Raw genomic sequence first — 18,637 nt, forward strand, 5'->3', positions numbered from 1 at the left:
GCAGGGGAGCCAGCCCAGAGGGGAGAGCAGTACTCCATCAAGCTGCAGGATTAAAGCCTTGTAGGTGGATAGGAGTTCAGATGTACCAAGGAAGAACTTTGTATGACAGAGGATGCCCAGCCGGTGGCTGGATTTGGAGGCCAACTTTGAAATATGGTTTGCCCAAGAAAGATCTTGCTCATTTTCTTTCTGCTCTGTTTACTCGATCATTTTGCCTCTTCGGTAGTTTCCGTCTTCCTCAAAGTTAGCCAAGATCATTGCAATACGCAAACATACTGCAAAAACTGATCGTCCCCACTGCAGGCCTATTAGCTGGCTTCGATTTATAAGCAATGTTATGGAATCTATCATTGCAGTTGACATCAAACCCATCCTTTTCTCCAACAGACTGATCTCAGATCATCAGTTCCGCTTCAGACTTGGTCATTCTACCTTGTGAATGCTGTTTCTTTCTACTCTCCGAGCAATTAGTCTAGCAGCTGCTAGGCTCAACCTTGTTTTGGCATCCTACGTTTTTTTTTGTAGATTTTGCTTGCCAAGACAACCAATTTGAAAAATAATTTTACTGGACTTCTGTCAACATTGGGCAATTTGAGATAATTAATATTAAAAAATGGCCACCAAAATACCAAATTTCTTCCTGAACAAATATCCAAATATTCGTTAAGTATTGTCAGACTGCTAAATATTGTATATTTCACTCAGGCCTTCACTATAGACAAGTTTGAGGTCGCATAATCGATGTATTGTTAAGATGTGGCTAATTTGTATAAATTCAAGATATTACATTGTGGCTAATTTGCAGCGATTTCAAAGACTGAAGACAGTCTAGTGCAGATCGTCGTAGACAATTTTGATGCAGATATAGCATCTCAGAATGGTGTAATTTGTAAACCCATTCCTCAGCAGGTCTCATGACTCAACCAGATGTTAAAACACACCAACAAGAACAGGACATATCATGCCTTAAGAGGACAGAGATGACAAAGCAAATAGATTACGAGGTTGATATTGTCAGATACAATGCCCCCAAGAAGCCAGATGTGCCACCTCAGTTTCTGAAGAAGCAAGTTCCTCCGCTGAGTATCTTTGCCCAATGTCCATATGGTTGTGTCACATCAGAGAGCTAGTGAGAGTAACCTTACTTTCCTGACAGATGTCGTAAAGAGTGATGACTGTCCTGAGTTAAATGGGTAGAATACATGTTTGTGTCGTGAGCAAGGAAGATCTCTGGAGCCTAAAACTAAAGCAGTCTATATACCACTAACTGATATGCCACCAGCACATCCTGACACTATTATGACTGCCATGAGCAAAGCACAGAAATTACATCAAGAAACTGTACAAGATTTCACACTGTTCACAGCTGATCAACCACTGCACAGGGTTGCAGTAGAGGTCCATTGGGCACAATCAGATCTATTTCCACATCAGATTCCCAGATTAGGTGAAATGCACATACTGATAAGATTGTGGATGCCATTGGAACATTGATGGCAGAGTCTGGCCTAGCACAGATTTTGGAGTCTGTTTTTGGTGATGTGGGCAAAATGCTAACTGGAACAAAGTTTCTAACGAATGAGAGCAACTCAGAGATGTTATCGGTCAAGATCAGCTAAAGCGCCATGATCATCTCTTAACTGTGATGGAAGACCTGGCATCTCGAAGTCACACTGCAAAGATATGGTGTGGGTTGATGTCTTCAAACCCGAGGATGCATGGCTCGGGTCCAATGGACCCGGCTGCCATTGAAATTCCCATAGAATGGCCTCGAGCCATGCATCCTATGGACCTGTACTTATAATGATGCTGTATGTACTTATACAAGGACAGAACGAGAAGGTGATTGGTCGCTTCACCTACAGGCAGAAAAACTTATGATGCCTTACTTCTTTGCATCCAGGCATGTCAATTATGCAAGATATGGTGTGTATTATCTGAGGAGCATGGAGGCCTTACCAGCAAATGTGCTTTAAAACTTCATGAAATGTTCTCATGTGATGAGGCACATGCAGAGATTGTGGAATGGCATCTGGAGTGATATGCTTGTGATAAATCACTCAAACCTTTGGGCCTCAACATCAATAATCTTCCTTGGGAAGACCATATTTCCAAGATGGCCTCCAAAGCATGCCGCCGACTGGACATCCTTCATCATGCAAGGTCTTTGCTTGACCAATCTGAACTTTTGTCAATCTAAAAATCCTTTATTCACAGCATGATGGAGCATTGCTCTCTCTTCTTTGGCCTGGCGCCCCTGCCTCACACCTTGCCATTCTTGATTCCATGGAAATCAAGGCCTTGAAAATCATCGGGATATCTGGCAATTTAAGCCGAGTGTCTAGGCTTGTTAATTTCACGTTGCAGACATGTTGGTGGCCTCTCTGTATTATATTGCCTCCTTTTTGGTCATTGCACCTTCTGCCCTCTCTTCGCCCTGTCCCTCTCATGTTTCTGAAGGATGCACAGGGTCCGACAGTAACCCTCTTCTTGTTAAACTCCCAAAAATCCAAGCTCACTGCTCACCTCCACTTATTTTTTTGCTCTATTGTCTCGCCTGTGGAACCAACTTCCACAGTCTGCTCAATCTTAATCTTCCCTCCAGGGCTTCAAGACAACTGTTCACTCCTACTTGATATTCCCCATCCATACTCATTCTACTCCAAATTACCCCATTCCCATGCACTCCCTTTGTCCAGGTTATTATGATCTTTCCCCCCTCTCCCTCAGCCCTTTTTGTTTTGTTAGTTGTCGGTTTGGTTTGGTTTGCTCTTTTTCTGTTTCATCTTGGTGTTTAATTCAGCTTGTGCGCAGCTTGTTCACCCCGACGTGTCTTTCTTCCCCTCCCCTTGATTCCACTCTCACTTCTACCCTGTTTTTTCTCTCTTTCCATTTTGTTCCCTTCCATTCTGCTCTAGCTCTTCTCGGAACCTCGATAATGTATGCAAAAACAAACAAACATATTCATCTGTACAGGTGCACTCTTGTCACACTGTTGTGATGACACCTTGACGTCATCTGCGTATGAATATTTGTACGCGTACACAGCCATTTCATGACACATTCTTTGAAATCATTGATCATTTTAAAATTTCAAGCAAACTATATGTTATTGAGTGGCCCAAAGAGATTAAAATAGCAAGTTGATAAGCCTGGACTTTATGTGGGACAATTTAGAACTTTGCAATGCATCTCTGATAGAGTAGTAAGGGTCATATTTTCCAAGTGAGGGTGAGAATTCTTGTTAAGTAGAGTCACATACGAAAAAGAAGATACCCAGCCGTCATTTGAATATTGTCACACTTCATTGTGTTACAACTTGCTAAAGTACTGTGCATTGATGATTTCCCATATTCAAGAAAATGCATACAAATGAAACCAATAAGTTTGCAAAACTTCTTATGACTTCTTTTATTTTCTGGTAAAGTGCTTCAAGATTCAGCTAAAAAAAAATGATGAGCCTCCCCCCTCCACCTCCCATAAAAATGAAGAGCCCCTCCTAGAAAAGAAAAACCATGATTGATTGATTAAAAGAACTGTTGGCATAAGCTTTCTTTCGGCTGATGGCAATCGGCCTTGAATATTTTTGGCAGTTGGCACTATGAATGTCTGCAATCCCAAACTGATTCGCTTTTACTCTGGCATAAAATTATGGACCCATGACATGTCACAAATTTCCTCAAGAAATAATCTTCCACCTGACTCTCCCCACCTGTGTGGGGGGAGTCAAATGGCTGTGTAAAACATTGCTTCAAAAAGGGGACCAAAAAAACAACAACAACCACGGTCAACCCCCGCTTTGCGGGGAAAAATGGCCTCTAAACGGTGGTTTTTTGACTCCCCCCACCCCCCTGCAATTTTAGGAGCTGTTTCAATGGCAGCACAAGTTTCCCTTTAATTAATCATTAAGCCCTTTGGGACCCATTTGGCAAGTTAAATTTCAAGTGAGAATGAACGATTGTTTTCATGCTTCCAACACTGGCAATTCATTCTTCTGCTTTTTAGCTCACCTGGAACGAGGTTCAGGTGAGCTTATGCGATGGCGCGTCGTCCGTCCGTCTGTCCGTAAATACGTGAAACGTTTTCTCCGAAACCGCTGATGGGATTGCGACCAAATTTGGCACAAATGATATGTGTTGTGTTGTGACTAAAATTTGTTCACGGCATTAAAAAAAAAAAAACCGAGTCTAAGGGGATTTACCGGGGTCAAAGTGGATCCAGGTTTATGTTAGTATGATTCTACGTGCTGCCCTGTATTCTATAAACCATTCAAATTGGTTTAAAATACCTTTAGTCAGTGCAGTATACTGTTTATTCTACCAGGTGAGCACCAGGGGTATTGTCCCTATGTTTCATGTACAGTAATCCGGCGATTTTCTAACATCATCTGCTTCACATGTTTAATATTTATTTGAGTGAACAAATAATAATTGGTTGTATATTAAATTGCTCAAGATTGCTCACCACTTCACAGACATTTTTCAACTCGATGCACCATTTATACAAACAATTATGTGAAAGACAATGTATTACCAAATTCTTCAGTCTCCTGTAAATTCAGCTGGTTTGCAGTTCTCATTCACCAAAAAAATTAATGATACACCTTTGTTCTTCAGAATACCTGACTATGTTTGCTATCATCTTGCTTTTACAAAAAAAAACTCTGACCAGCATTGATGTCAATTACTGGAATGTGCTCAGGGTCAACAGTGTCATTGAACGATATTTGGACGCATACTTTAATAAAAGACTTCCCGCAAACTTCATCCACCTTTGTTTTGTCCATATAAGTGAATGTCACTTTCTCACCATCTCTTATGTCCAAAATAACTCCCTGACATACTTTTCCCAGCTTCTGATGCTCCTCAAAGGTGGAGATGAGTTCCCTGGCCCAATCAAGCTGTCTTGCACTTGGGGAGAAAGCCTTCTGTACAGCATTGATCTGCCCAGGGTGGATCACCTGCTTTCCTGTAAAGGTGAAGAAGCATGATGGTGAAAATGATGATGATGGATTGATCAATGCAATACAAATGAAGAAAACGAGGATGATTATTCAACCGTGCAGCATGATGATGACAGCACTTACTACAACGATGACATTTCCAAACGAGGTTTTACCAACAAACAACTGAGTGCAATCATTCACACATCAATCACCATAATGGTGCTTGTTCGCATCTAACAACCTATAAAAACAAAAACATAATTATACAAACTTGTTTGCATCAACTAAGACTTAATCTGCACAGATGTATAAATTGACACACCAAGTCATGCATGATTAGTCAAAGCTGTTGAGCAAATTTCAGGCCAACAATATTCAGTTTTTACAGGTAGTTACATGTGAACAAGCGTTGATGCACGTGTTCGATTACAGAAATTACCACTGCTTTCAAAGTCTTTCACTAGCCATTTTCAGGATCATGCACTTAGCTTTCATTCAGATAATTTTGCACAATATCAAAATAAAAAAGTATCAACAAGAATGATTTAAAATCGTAAAAATGAAATATTTTTCCTGGTTGAAAGGAGTCAGGTGGGAGATGATAAATTATATAAATATACATATACTGTACATTTTGAAAGCAACTCGTATTTTGGCGAAACATTTGCAAAGGCTCCGCCTAATAGGCATGAGCTTAGAAGTTACATGGATTCTCCTCTCCGGGGTGGACTGGTCTATAAAATTGAGAATTAAATTATCTTTCTGGTATTGGGTGCAGTACAATCCTACTGCGAGTTGGTGGCTGTGGCTCCGCTAAGCTCATGCCTAAACATTGTTGAGGTCAGTGGGCAGGGCTTATTTTGTTAAGCTTCTCATTTGCCAGCATGCAACAAATACCATTAGTACTACGCACCAGTGCGCCATGGCATTGCTTTGTGTGTTTGTGGCGCCTGGTGACTTTTTAGAAAATGTCGCAGTTTGAGCATTGTGCAAACATAAAATTTTGTTTTCAACTTTGCAAGACGCCTACAGAAACACAGGAAATGTTCGTAATGGTCCACATAGATGAAGCTTTATGTATACTTGGTCGAGGCTCGTATATGAGCTATATAATAAAGGGAGCAGGAGACGAGTGTGGGAGAGAGAGGGAAGCACAACAACAGTAGAGAACAGGGACATTAGGAGATCTGTGGAAGAGAGAGGGTTGGGGCAGGGGGTACACGGGATAAACAAGATGGGATAAACAAGATGGATAAACAGGGAATTTCAGGAAATAAAACAGGGACTATGAAGGAGGTGGGTTTGGGGTGGATTAATGAGGGAGGAAAGATCAAGGTTTTAAATGGGGGAAGATATGAGATGGTGGTGAACAACTGTTTTGAAGACCTCGAGGGAGGAGTGGGATTGAAGAGTGTGGGAGTTGGTTGCAGAGGTGGGGAAAAAAGAGGAATGAAAGAGTGAAGGTGAGCAGAGAGTCTTGATTTTGGCAGTTTCAGCAGAAGAGAGTTACTGGCAGACCTTGTGCATCCTGCAGGAATATTTGGGGGACAGAGCACAGACAGAGCAGGGGGAGCTAGGCCAGAAAGGAGTCGGTAGAAGATAGTAAGACCACCAACCTGCCTGCGGTGAGCGAGTGAAAGGCCCTCATAATCAACTTCATTGTGGGAGATACTAATGATTCTGAAAGCTTTTGTTTCTACAGCATGAGGCTGAGCTCGGTGTGGGGCAGGAGCACCAGCCCAGAGGGGAGAGCAGAACTCCATCAAACTGCGGATGAAAGCTTTGTAGGTGGCGAGCAGCTCAGTTGTGCCAAGGAAGAACTTCACACGACGGAGGATGCCCAGTCGGTGACTGGCTTGGGAGGCCTGCATGGAAATTTGGTTTTCCCAGGAAAGATCATGGCAGATGGTGAGACCCAAAAGCTTGAGTGATAGAACTTCTTTGAGAGGATTGTTGAGAAAGTAGATGGGAGGGTTTCCAGACGGTCTTTTCGGAGAGACATAGTGAGAGTGTGAGATATGTCAGGATTGAAAGACATGTTCCACTTGTTTGACCAGTTTGTGATTTTGTCCAGGTCTGCAGAGAGTGAAGAGGCTGTTGCCTGCCTATCTGAGGGATGGGATATGGAGTGGCACAAAGTGGGGTCATCAGCAAAAAAAATAATGAGGATTTTCCAGAGAGTCAGAGAGAACATTGATGAAGATTAGAAAAAGCAGAGTGCCCAGAACACTGCCTTGAGGAACTACAGTCTGGACAGGAAGAGGAGATGAGAGAATTCCATTTAGAGCCACACATTGACTACAACAGGAGAGGAAGTCCACAAGCCACGCATGGAGATTTCCATGGACACCATAAGAGGAGAGTTTGGTGAGCAGAGCGGGGTGTCAGACCGTATTGAAGGCAGGAGATATGTCAAGGGAGACAGCTCTGATTTCCTTTCTGGCGTTGAGGACCTCCATCCATTGCTGAGACAGCAGAAGCAGCATGCCCAGAGTAGAATGACCTGGTATGAATCAAAATTGATGATCGGAGATCAAGCCATTGGAGAAGAGGAAGGATTTGATGTCAGGAGTGATGATAGATTCCATGACCTTGCTGATGATTGGGAGCAGGCTGATTGGTCTGTAGTTGCAAGGATCTGTTTTTGCACCTTTTTGTGTAAAGGGGTAATGTTGGCCGATTTCCAGCAGATGGCAGATGACTTTGAGCAAAAGAGAGGGTGAAGAGAACAGGGAGAGGGTGAGACAGAGCGGCAGAGCAGGATTTTAGGACCCATGGGCTGATGCCATCTGGTCCAGTTGCAAAATCAGAGTCGAGGTTTGACAGAAACTTCTCCATCTTGTCAGGAGAGAAGGACACAGAGTCCAAGAGCAGCTGGGTGTGACTGAGTAAGGTGGGTACAGAGAGAGACGGGGTTTAGGAGACAAGATTTTGAATCAAACACAGAGTTGAGGCATTCAGCTTTTTTCACATGCAGACTCAGCTGTGTAGCCATCGAGGTAAGGGAAGGGATGGAGGGGGAACAAACACCAAAAACAGACTTGATCAGATGCCACCAGGATTTGGAAGAGGGAGACTGGTTTGAGAGTTCAGTCTTGAGATTAGAGGGATTTTTTCCTGGCTCTCCTGAGGATAGAGAAGAGTAGAAAGAGTAGAAAATAGGGCAAAATGGAGAAGATTGTCATGCGGCCCACAAGGCTAACCCCCATTCTAGCAAGGAAAATGGCCTTTAAATGCCTGTTGTTGTGTGTTGTTGTCTCCTGAGGATAGACACATCCTCAGGAGAGCTTTGTGGAAGGAACTGAGATTGCTTTCAGACAAAGAAGACAGTTTTCAAGTGATTTCAAAGGTTTCAGGGAAGAAATGAGTCGCTGAAAGATGACAAAAGAAGCGATCATCCGTCAACAGCACAAATTGATAAAAAATATCACTTGAGTCAGAACTGTTGTCCAAGCAACCGACGTTTAACCATTCTAGAAATTGTGGAAGAGACCATTCTTACGTTTGGTTCCGTTCAGGCCACACTGACAGACGACTTGAACATGAGACCCGTCAGCGCACAGTTCGTTCCACACATCCTCACAGATGACCAAAAATAAAATCGTGTCTTCATTTCATCCAACTTGGTTGATCGATGCATTTCGCATCCAACATTCTTCGCCCAGGCGATAATGGGTGATGAGTCATGGGTTTACGGGCATGACCTGGAAATGAAAGCACAGAGTTCTAGTGGAAGACACCCGCGTTACCGAGACCAAAAAAGGCATGTCAGTCTAGATTGCAAGTGCGGGTTATGCTGATTGCGTTCACCATGGAAAGAATGGTTCTCACAGAATTTGTTCCCAAAGGTGCTACCATTAATGTGGCTTTCTACGTGGAAGTTGTGAAATGTTTGCAAGAGGCAATCAGACGGAAAAGACCAGAAAAGTGGAAGAACAAGTGGCTCCCCAATCACAACAATGTGCCCTGCCACAGGGTGCTCTCTATCCAACAATTTTTGGCAGCAAAAAACATTCCTGTCATCCCACATCCCACATCCCACAAATATACATACAGCGTGTCCCAATAAGTCTGGAGCCATACGGCAAAATAAGTGATTCATTCTTTTTTTCGTTTAAGAATGACTTTTTCATGATTTTTTCGTTTCTTGCAAGTATCCATGATGTCGCTGAGTAAGGAATAACACATCCAGGTAATCCTGCTTGAAGGAAATCAGTCATAGGGAGGTCGCTGAGGAATTCAACAGAAAACATGAATCACTTATCTTGCCTGATGGTTCCAGACATATGGGACACCCTGTATATATTATATATACAGGGGATAACTGTTAATGACATGGCCATTATATATATTTGTAGATACACAGACACACACACACATATATATAAATATACATATATATATATAATGGCCAAGTCATTAACAGTTATTCCCTGTTTTCAAGTGATTTCAATATAATATATTTGTAGACACATATATAAATATATATATATATATATATATATATATATATATATATATATATATATATATATATATATATATATATATATATATATATATATATATATTGTTGCGAATATGGAATTTGGCCTCCATATCCGCTTGTAAATATTCCCCTATTTCTCCAATACTCCCCAACTTTCCCCAATCCCCCATTCCCTAGTCCCATTGCATGTAAATAACAATCAGTAGAGCCGACCTTCCCCTTATTCCCCCATTAAATGTCGTGCCCAGGTCCACCGCACCACACGTAGACAACTTTCGGACATCTTCCTAGTTATTCTTATTCTATGTCAGTTAAGGCCTCGTCTCCATTAATTATGACTCTTCGTTGCACCAGAATGTGATTATATGGCATCAGTAGTGAGTTTAGGACCTTTCCCATACCTCCTCCCATCTTCTTCCCCGTCTACAACAACAGAGGGGCACGGCGCTGCGCGGGGGGGAGTGTGCGTCCTCCCACCGGCTCGGTTCGCCGCCATCGACAATGCGCTCCAGACGATGCGCTCCAGACCATGCGCTCCACGGGGTTACCACGAAGGGGCTCCTTGTCAGCTCCTCGTCAAGGGCGGAGCCTGGTAAACCCCCCGCACGCACCCAATGAGAAGCAACGTGCCGATTCCACGAGGCGGAGCTAACGAGCCGAGGGCGTGTCACTCCCCGCCGGATATACGCGGCCACGTAGCGGACGTGACGAGAGATGCGCCCCGAGCTGGAGAAAGAAGGACCTGCGAGCGCTGAGAGAGAAAGGCCCGCCTGTGAAAGAACGTCCCCTCCGAGCGCTGTGAAACCTCCCGCATCTCTGGACCGGACCGGGTCGATTCTAACCTTTGAGCACAGGTGCACCTGGAGCCATCGCTACCCGCCTGTCCTTTCCATCAACCCCCGTGTGAGTCAGCCGTTGTCCCGTTTGCCTGTCGTCTGTTGGGGAATAATATAAGATTGTGTCTAAGTGCTTGTCTTTCTATGTTGTACCTCTCGTCCCTGTAATCTGACCTTCCGTAACGAATATAATCTCCTCCGGAGGTCTTGAGAACCGTATCCCTGGTGTCGTCATTTTATAACCCAGCCGGGTGTCTTCTTTTTCTTATTGAGCCAGCGTGGCGCGGCTTCGTCAACGTCGAGTATAATCGGTAACTTGTGCAGACGTGGTCATACCAAAACCGCTCGGTAAACTAACATCTAAGCCACGTCAGTAACAATTGGTTGTCAGGAGTTGGATTCGAACCTGGGACTAAATTTATTTAGCCCAAATTTTGGACACCAATTGTGTTAGTACTGTAACAATTGGTGTCGAGGAGTGAGATTCGGACCCGGGACTAAATTAGTTAGGCCCAAATTTTGGGAGGGAAAATCGAGCCGGAGCGCGTACGGCGCTCGACCAAATCGATCCGGAGCGCGGTCCCGCGGTTACTGCGCTCGACGAAATTATAACGGCGAAATTTCGAATTTGTGTTACGAAACTCGAATTTTGAAAGTCGCGCCATGGCGGATCAAGACGGCTGGGGTCCGGTAGGGGAGAGTGAAGCAGGGTCGGTCCAGGACCAAATTGAGGGACATGAGGGACATGAGGAGAGCGAAACAGCGAGGGTAGCAGGCACGCAAAATGGCGCCTCGCAAGAGCGCGCGGTAGCCGAGCCCGCTGTATCAACGGGCTTTAACATGCAGCCGATTGACATACAGGCCCTCATTGCGCAGCTACAGGCAGCTGTACAGATGAGTATGGGGAGCCAAATTGAGCGATTGGGTGAGCGGTTGGGGAACCGGATGGATGCTCAGGGTGAGCGATTGGAGGGCCAAATGGGGGTAATAAGGGACGAAGCGAGGGCTCGGAGTGAGCAATTGGGGGTAATGAGGGACGAAGCGAGGGGTACCAGTGAGGGATTAGACAATAATTTTAAGGGATTAGACAATAATTTTAAGGGATTAGACATGAAATTTGAGAAGTTAGACAATAATTTTGAGAAGTTAGACAAAAATTTTGAGGGGTTAGACAATGGGATAAAAGAGGTGAGACATGGGATAGAGGGGGTAGAAAATAGAATGGCTGCCCAGGAGAATCAAATAGAGGGAGTGAAAAATGGGTTAGAGGGGTTAGAAAACACCATGGAAGGCAAATTCAGGGACATGAGGGACCAAGCGGAAAGGGAAGTTAACCAAATGGGGCAGCAGATAGAGGGGGTCAGAATGGGGGTAGAAACCAAACTGGATGCTCACAGGGAGGAAATGGAGCAGATGAGGGTGGCATCTGGGCAGGAGATGCAAGTGATGGGAGAGGAGATCAGAAGAGGAGTGAGTGAGGAGGTCGGAGGAGTGCGCGAGGAGGTGAGGCACTGTAAGGAGCACATGGAGAAGGAGGTGAGAAAGGGGACTGTAAAGTTACAAGGGGGCATAGAGGTCCTGACGCAGGAGGTGGAACAGCTGACGGAGGGACAAAAAGGACTAACGGAGCAGGTTCAAAGGAACACTGCGGTATTAGGAGGGTTGAAAGCGACACAAAACGACATAAAAAACGACTTAATAGCGACGAAGAGGGAATGTCAGATGGTACGTGAGGGACTGACAACGAGGTTGGACGAGGTGATAGAGGTAATGGAGACGAAGGACCGGCAGGTGAGGACGCACCTGGAAACGGTCAAGGTAGCCTTGGAGGACGAGCTTGAGGAGACGTACCGGGGAATAAAAGAGGTGAGGCACAAATTAGAAGAAGTGGAAGAAGGGGTGAGCGAAATTAAGAAGCGACGGAGAGGGGATAACAAAGAGATAAAAGAGGAGATAAAAGAATTGGTCCAAAGTCTGTGTTTGGATCGTGATGTGCTCATTAACCGGATGAGGGATTCGCAGGTGATGGAGGAGAAGCGAAGAGGAAGAGGACCCGGTGTAAGTGGTGACCAATATGGTCGTGCGTATGATGCGCCAGGGGATTTAAGAAGCTTGGGGATTGGTTTGGATCCGGGTGTTCGTGAGAGGCCATTGGTGAAGTGTGCGACAGGTCTGGTGTGCGAAAAAGGAGGTGTGCGAGAAAGTCCGACTCTGGGGTGTGTGAGGAAAAAGTGCGTGCCAAGGAGTGAGGGTGCTGGCGAGAGTGAGTCGGTCGTAGCGCGTGTGCGAGGGGGCACATGGAAGCGCGGTGTGGTGAGTGTTACAGAGGGTGTAACGGGAGAGTGTGCGCGAGAAAGGTGTGTGACGGACAGGTGCATGGGGAAAGAGTGCGCTGTCAAAGGCAAGGAAGAATGCACACCTGTGGTGAGTGTTACAGAGGGTGTAACGGGAGAGTGTGCGCGAGAAAGGTGTGTAACGGACAGGTGCATGGGGAAAGAGTGCGCTGTCAAGAGTAAGGGTGAGTGCGCTGTCAGGAATGGAGGTGAAAGTAGTGAGAGTGACATGGAGCGTGAGTTAGTTGTGACAGGTGAGCGAGGATGTACACCTGGGATGAAAGGATGCACACCTGGAATGGTAGAGCGTGAGTGGGAATGCACGCTGGAGTTGGTGGTGAGGCACGTGGTTGGGTGTGCGAATGAGGGCACACCTGTGATTGTCACAGAGGAGGTGACCGAGGAGGGGGCGCGAAGCGGTGTATTGGTGAGGTGTGCGAGCAACGAATGTGTGCCAAAGTGTTCGGTGGTCAGGTGTGTGACCAAGGCTGTGAGTGGAATGGGTGTACCTGGGTGTGTAAGGAAAGGTACGAGGAGCATGGGCACGGCTGGATGTGTGAGCAAGGAACGGGCTGCGGGATGTAAGCATGCAGGTGAAGCATCGACGTTAGACGGGGTAGAGTTTAGAACGACTTTTAGCCGAAGCAGGCCCTCGGTGCGTGCCGGGCCTCGCTTTGAACGGCCGCGTCCAGGCTCCACTAGGCGGAGCTGGCAGCCCGATAGGAAGGGTCGTTATGGCGACCACGTTTTGTTGAGACGTGCCGGCAGGTCGAGATCGGGACATTGGATGGCTCCACGCCGAGGTGATGCGTGGGATCTCGGCCCGAGTAAGCCCCCGTCCCTGCACCGAGTGCCGGACGCATCCAGCCGCTGGCACAAAACAACCAGCATCCATTGCTTGGCTTTACGAAGCCGGGCTTTGGACAGGGATTGGCGCACCGAGAGGTATTAGTGAGTCGACTGGGTGATGAGGTTAGTGTTTTGGACCCAAAATTAGAGAAAAACAAAATTTGATGATTGGCAAGGGATTGGCAGTAGTGATTGGCAGATGATGGGCAGTGATTGGCAAATTTTTAATTTGTTGAAATTTGATGTGCAAAATTGGTAGTGAGAGACCCCCGATGTGGTGGGATGGCATCCCTGCCACCCTTCCCCTGATGGGGGCAAAGGAGCACTAGTTTATGGGGTGTATGGCAGTGAAAACTAGCCCGGGTGGGTTAGGTTATATCAATAGGGCCCTAGAAGATGACATTAGGTGACGTTAAGTTTAGTTAGTGACTGATACCTGTAGTAGGGACGCAGGTAGATTAGTGTGGATGATAATGACGAGGGAGCGCAATAGTTTAAAGGGACGACTGGGAAGCGCAAGTTTCAGAAGGGAGTAGTTAGCCGAGATGATGCCGTGTGTGTGAGGATTGTACAGGTGTGATTGCACAGGTGTGCAACTGGACAGGTGTGTGGAGCAGTGTGTGAGTAATGAGTGTTGTGGATCAGCGCGAATGCGCTTGGGGAGAGAAGGGTGCAGGTGGCACCAGGTGTGAGAGCACAGGTGTGCAAGTACAGGTGTGTGGAGAGAGTTGGAGTAAGTGGTACGGAGTGGTGTGCATGGTGCGAAGGTGTGGATGGGGGAAGAGTGGACCCCTTTCACGAATACCCGGGGCGGGTAGTGTAAGTGTTAGGTAGAGGGTATAGGTAAGTTGTGGTTGGATATTGGCATTTGTGGTGCGGTTGCAGAATGGTGTTGTGAATGGGTGCATTAGTGTTGTGGAAATGGCGGGGCGTGTAGCCTGTTAGTGTGTGTAGTTGGTTGGGCACTCCACCACTGTGAGGATGTCGGCCAGGTGAGGCCGCAGGTGGGCTCTGGGAGCCGGTAGAGTTGTGGATGGGGCCCGAGGATCCGGAGGACGGACCCGGGTAGCCCAGTGCCAGAGAGGGCACCGAGTGGGGAGAGTGCCAGAGGGCCTTCCCCAGGTAGTTAGGTTAGGGCAAGGAGCAGGTAAGCTCGGAGGCAACTGCAGTGGTGGAGGTGTGCAGGTGGGTAGACCCACTGGGAGAGGTACACGCCGCAGCCCAGAAATTGTACGAGGGCACCGGGAGATGAATCGGGGGAGTGAGACCCCAAATTGAAAAGCACCACAGTTTGGCCAATGGGAATTGGTTTTTAGAACCCAATAGTGTAAGAGGGCCAATGGTTTGGCCGGAGAAAGACCCCGGGTAGTGTAAAGTTGTTAAAGTCATTTAGGAAATAGTTAGGATTGATGAACCTGTCGCACCATACGCAGCCACTTACCTGTGGTGATGATGATGACTCCACACCTGTGTTTTCTTTGTTTTGTTGCAGGAGATGAATCGCTGTGTGGATTTGTGAGACGCATCACGACGTGGATGAGACATTGGGAGTGATTCCATCTCTCCCTCCCTAGGAGGGACTGATGATGAATTGGTGATGGCAAATTATGATGTTGAGTTGGAGATGGCAAATTTTGATGAGAGTTGAAAATGGCAAATTTGATTGGTTAGGAGGGAGAGAAGACGAATTTGGTTTATGGGAGGAACGGGGAAGACAGTAGGGATGTTTGTTGATTTGTAAAGTAGATGTTTATGGGTAGTGTTGTGTTTTGTGGATACAGTAAGGGGTAAGGGAGGGGCCATGTAGGTTACCTGGTGGGGGGGGGGGGGGGCGTACGATAGGAACGTACCTGTCTCACCTGGTTCCCATGTGCCCCCAGTGTGCATCACCTTACATTGCGTGCACTTTTGCGCCCTTACCACCTTACTCACTTGTCTGCTTCTTTTGTCTCCCACCTCCGAGGATCTGGCTTTTGGGTAGAGAGAGAGGAGAGAGAGGTGCTGGCTGCGCAGTTGTGGGCCTGCACTTTCGCTGTTTGCTGCCGGGATCGATACACCATATGGACCGCAATGTTTGTGGCCACCCACAATGGACCGCAGTTCGTTTGCGGCCAAGCACCACCCGGGGATGGACCTATGGGTCAACGTGGCACCTATGCCATAAAGGTGAACCACTGTTAATTAACACCACTGAAGGCCACACGAAGAGCAAGAGACACCTGCAGGGTTAGGGGTTGTCGAATTTATTTTTATTCCAATGAACAATGGTGACTGCACCGATTGGTGGTGGGGTGGTGCTTTTGATGCTCGGGAAGGGTGCTCTGCACGTTATTAAAGGCCGTCGGCCACAGAGCACTCGTGGGTTGGTGTATCGATGCTGGCAAGCGCGCTCTCTCTATGCATAACATCTGCATGTGTTCCTCCAAAAACAGGTCCTGGATCGTAGTGTAAATAGCAGCGTAGTCGTGTAAATAATGCTCCCTACCGGCTGTATGTTTAGTTTGAGAATTCTTTCCGGATTCGGTTATCCTGTGGGTGTGTTTCTGTGAGGAGAAGGGTGCAACGTCGCAGGGGGACATATTTACTCATTTGTGAATATCTGTAAAACTGTCGCACTCAGGGTAGAGTTAATAGTAGAGGGAACTACATTGCGTGCCACACTAAAGTAGGTAAAAATTTATCGGGTCGGGACGCCCCGAGGGTAGAGAAGGGTGCAATGTTGCGAATATGGAATTTGGCCTCCATATCCGCTTGTAAATATTCCCCTATTTCTCCAATACTCCCCAACTTTCCCCAATCCCCCATTCCCTAGTCCCATTGCATGTAAATAACAATCAGTAGAGCCGACCTTCCCCTTATTCCCCCATTAAATGTCGTGCCCAGGTCCACCGCACCACACGTAGACAACTTTCGGACATCTTCCTAGTTATTCTTATTCTATGTCAGTTAAGGCCTCGTCTCCATTAATTATGACTCTTCGTTGCACCAGAATGTGATTATATGGCATCAGTAGTGAGTTTAGGACCTTTCCCATACCTCCTCCCATCTTCTTCCCCGTCTACAACAACAGAGGGGCACGGCGCTGCGCGGGGGGGAGTGTGCGTCCTCCCACCGGCTCGGTTCGCCGCCATCGACAATGCGCTCCAGACGATGCGCTCCAGACCATGCGCTCCACGGGGTTACCACGAAGGGGCTCCTTGTCAGCTCCTCGTCAAGGGCGGAGCCTGGTAAACCCCCCGCACGCACCCAATGAGAAGCAACGTGCCGATTCCACGAGGCGGAGCTAACGAGCCGAGGGCGTGTCACTCCCCGCCGGATATACGCGGCCACGTAGCGGACGTGACGAGAGATGCGCCCCGAGCTGGAGAAAGAAGGACCTGCGAGCGCTGAGAGAGAAAGGCCCGCCTGTGAAAGAACGTCCCCTCCGAGCGCTGTGAAACCTCCCGCATCTCTGGACCGGACCGGGTCGATTCTAACCTTTGAGCACAGGTGCACCTGGAGCCATCGCTACCCGCCTGTCCTTTCCATCAACCCCCGTGTGAGTCAGCCGTTGTCCCGTTTGCCTGTCGTCTGTTGGGGAATAATATAAGATTGTGTCTAAGTGCTTGTCTTTCTATGTTGTACCTCTCGTCCCTGTAATCTGACCTTCCGTAACGAATATAATCTCCTCCGGAGGTCTTGAGAACCGTATCCCTGGTGTCGTCATTTTATAACCCAGCCGGGTGTCTTCTTTTTCTTATTGAGCCAGCGTGGCGCGGCTTCGTCAACGTCGAGTATAATCGGTAACTTGTGCAGACGTGGTCATACCAAAACCGCTCGGTAAACTAACATCTAAGCCACGTCTGTAACAATATATATATATATATATATATATATATATATATATAATATATATATATATATATATATATATAGACATACATATATGTATGTATATTATATTTGTAGATTAAGGGCACAAGAGAAATATGTGGGTTAAGAAAAGAGCGAAATATGTGGGGTGAGTTGACTTGAGGGGGGTGTGGAGGTGGCAAAGGATGATTGGAGGGGCTCGAGTTTAATATGCAGAAGGGATGTGCATGCAACTGACCACAATGCACAAGAACCAGCACAAGCAAGTTCACACAAAGCACAAACACAAATTCTTCTTGGCTGGCATTTACCAGTCAAATATACCTATGTATTTTTCGCACTTCTAGGTATTTAACCAATCCATATTTAAACTGGTTAACTGTTATTCCAACTACTCTTTATGGTAAACTATTTTACATACCAATTGATCTTCCAATAAAAACAAGATCGATGGTCAAACAACGGCATAGCCGGGCTTGGATCTGATGAGTGGAGGATCTGCTGTCCCCCTGTCATGTGGCCAGATCCTCAGCTCTGATTGGTGGACGTTTGTGAGGGACATACATACATACACCGGACGACAGACAAACGCTGTTCCAGATGGCATTGCCCTACGGGCTTCGCTGTAAAAATATGGCTGCCAAACCTCGTGACCGAAGATGTCATCAATTTGGTTTTTCTCAACCAATTTCTCCCTGTAATCACGCTCAATAAATTTCATACTGATGGGATCAAACGTTCTACTTGTCGATTTATGCCGTCATAACGAAGGCACCTATGACATCATTAACATATAGTATTCCCATTGGGGAGTACTTTACAATGAGCCATCTTTAAATTTTTTCCGAGGAGTGGTTTCGGAGAAATAGAGGTGCAAAGTTTTTCGTTTTTTTCCAAAATGGCGCCCTACCACGTGACCTATGGCGTCATAATTATCATAAAAATTCTACAGGAGGAGGTGCTCCTATAGTGAAGATTTTGTGTCAATTGGACCAACGGTTGCAGAGAAAACGAATTTTAAAGGGAATAAACCCACAAAATGCCGGTGGAAGGGACATCTATACATACATACACTGAACGGACAGACAAACGCTGTTCCAGACTGCACTGCCCTACAGGCTATGTCGTAAAAAAAATATCCCTCTCTCATCTCGGTTGCCTGCAGGTTCTAAAAATGCTTGCATGTTCTTTCTTTCTTCCTCATGTAAAATCAGTCCACATAAGAAAATTATCTTTGTGTAATCAAAACCGAATAAATGTTAATGATAGAGCCAGAACCACGATACACAGAAACTTACACCACACGCACGCATGCACGCACGCACGCACACGC

The 18,637-nt window shown here is 46.4% G+C and overlaps 1 protein-coding gene across 1 annotated transcript in view; it reads right to left on the bottom strand.

Moving 5' to 3' along the window:
* CLYBL (citramalyl-CoA lyase) overlaps positions 1–18,637 on the bottom strand; it is a 105,607-nt gene that overhangs the window by 10,089 nt on the left and 76,881 nt on the right. The window contains 1 exon segment of the mRNA XM_078784350.1: positions 4,844–4,968. Coding sequence (XP_078640476.1) covers positions 4,844–4,968 — 125 coding nt within the window.

Source organism: Myxine glutinosa, chromosome 9 (assembly GCF_964187855.1).
Source record: "Myxine glutinosa chromosome 9, kmMyxGlut1.1, whole genome shotgun sequence".
Taxonomy (NCBI): Eukaryota; Metazoa; Chordata; class Myxini; order Myxiniformes; family Myxinidae; genus Myxine; species Myxine glutinosa.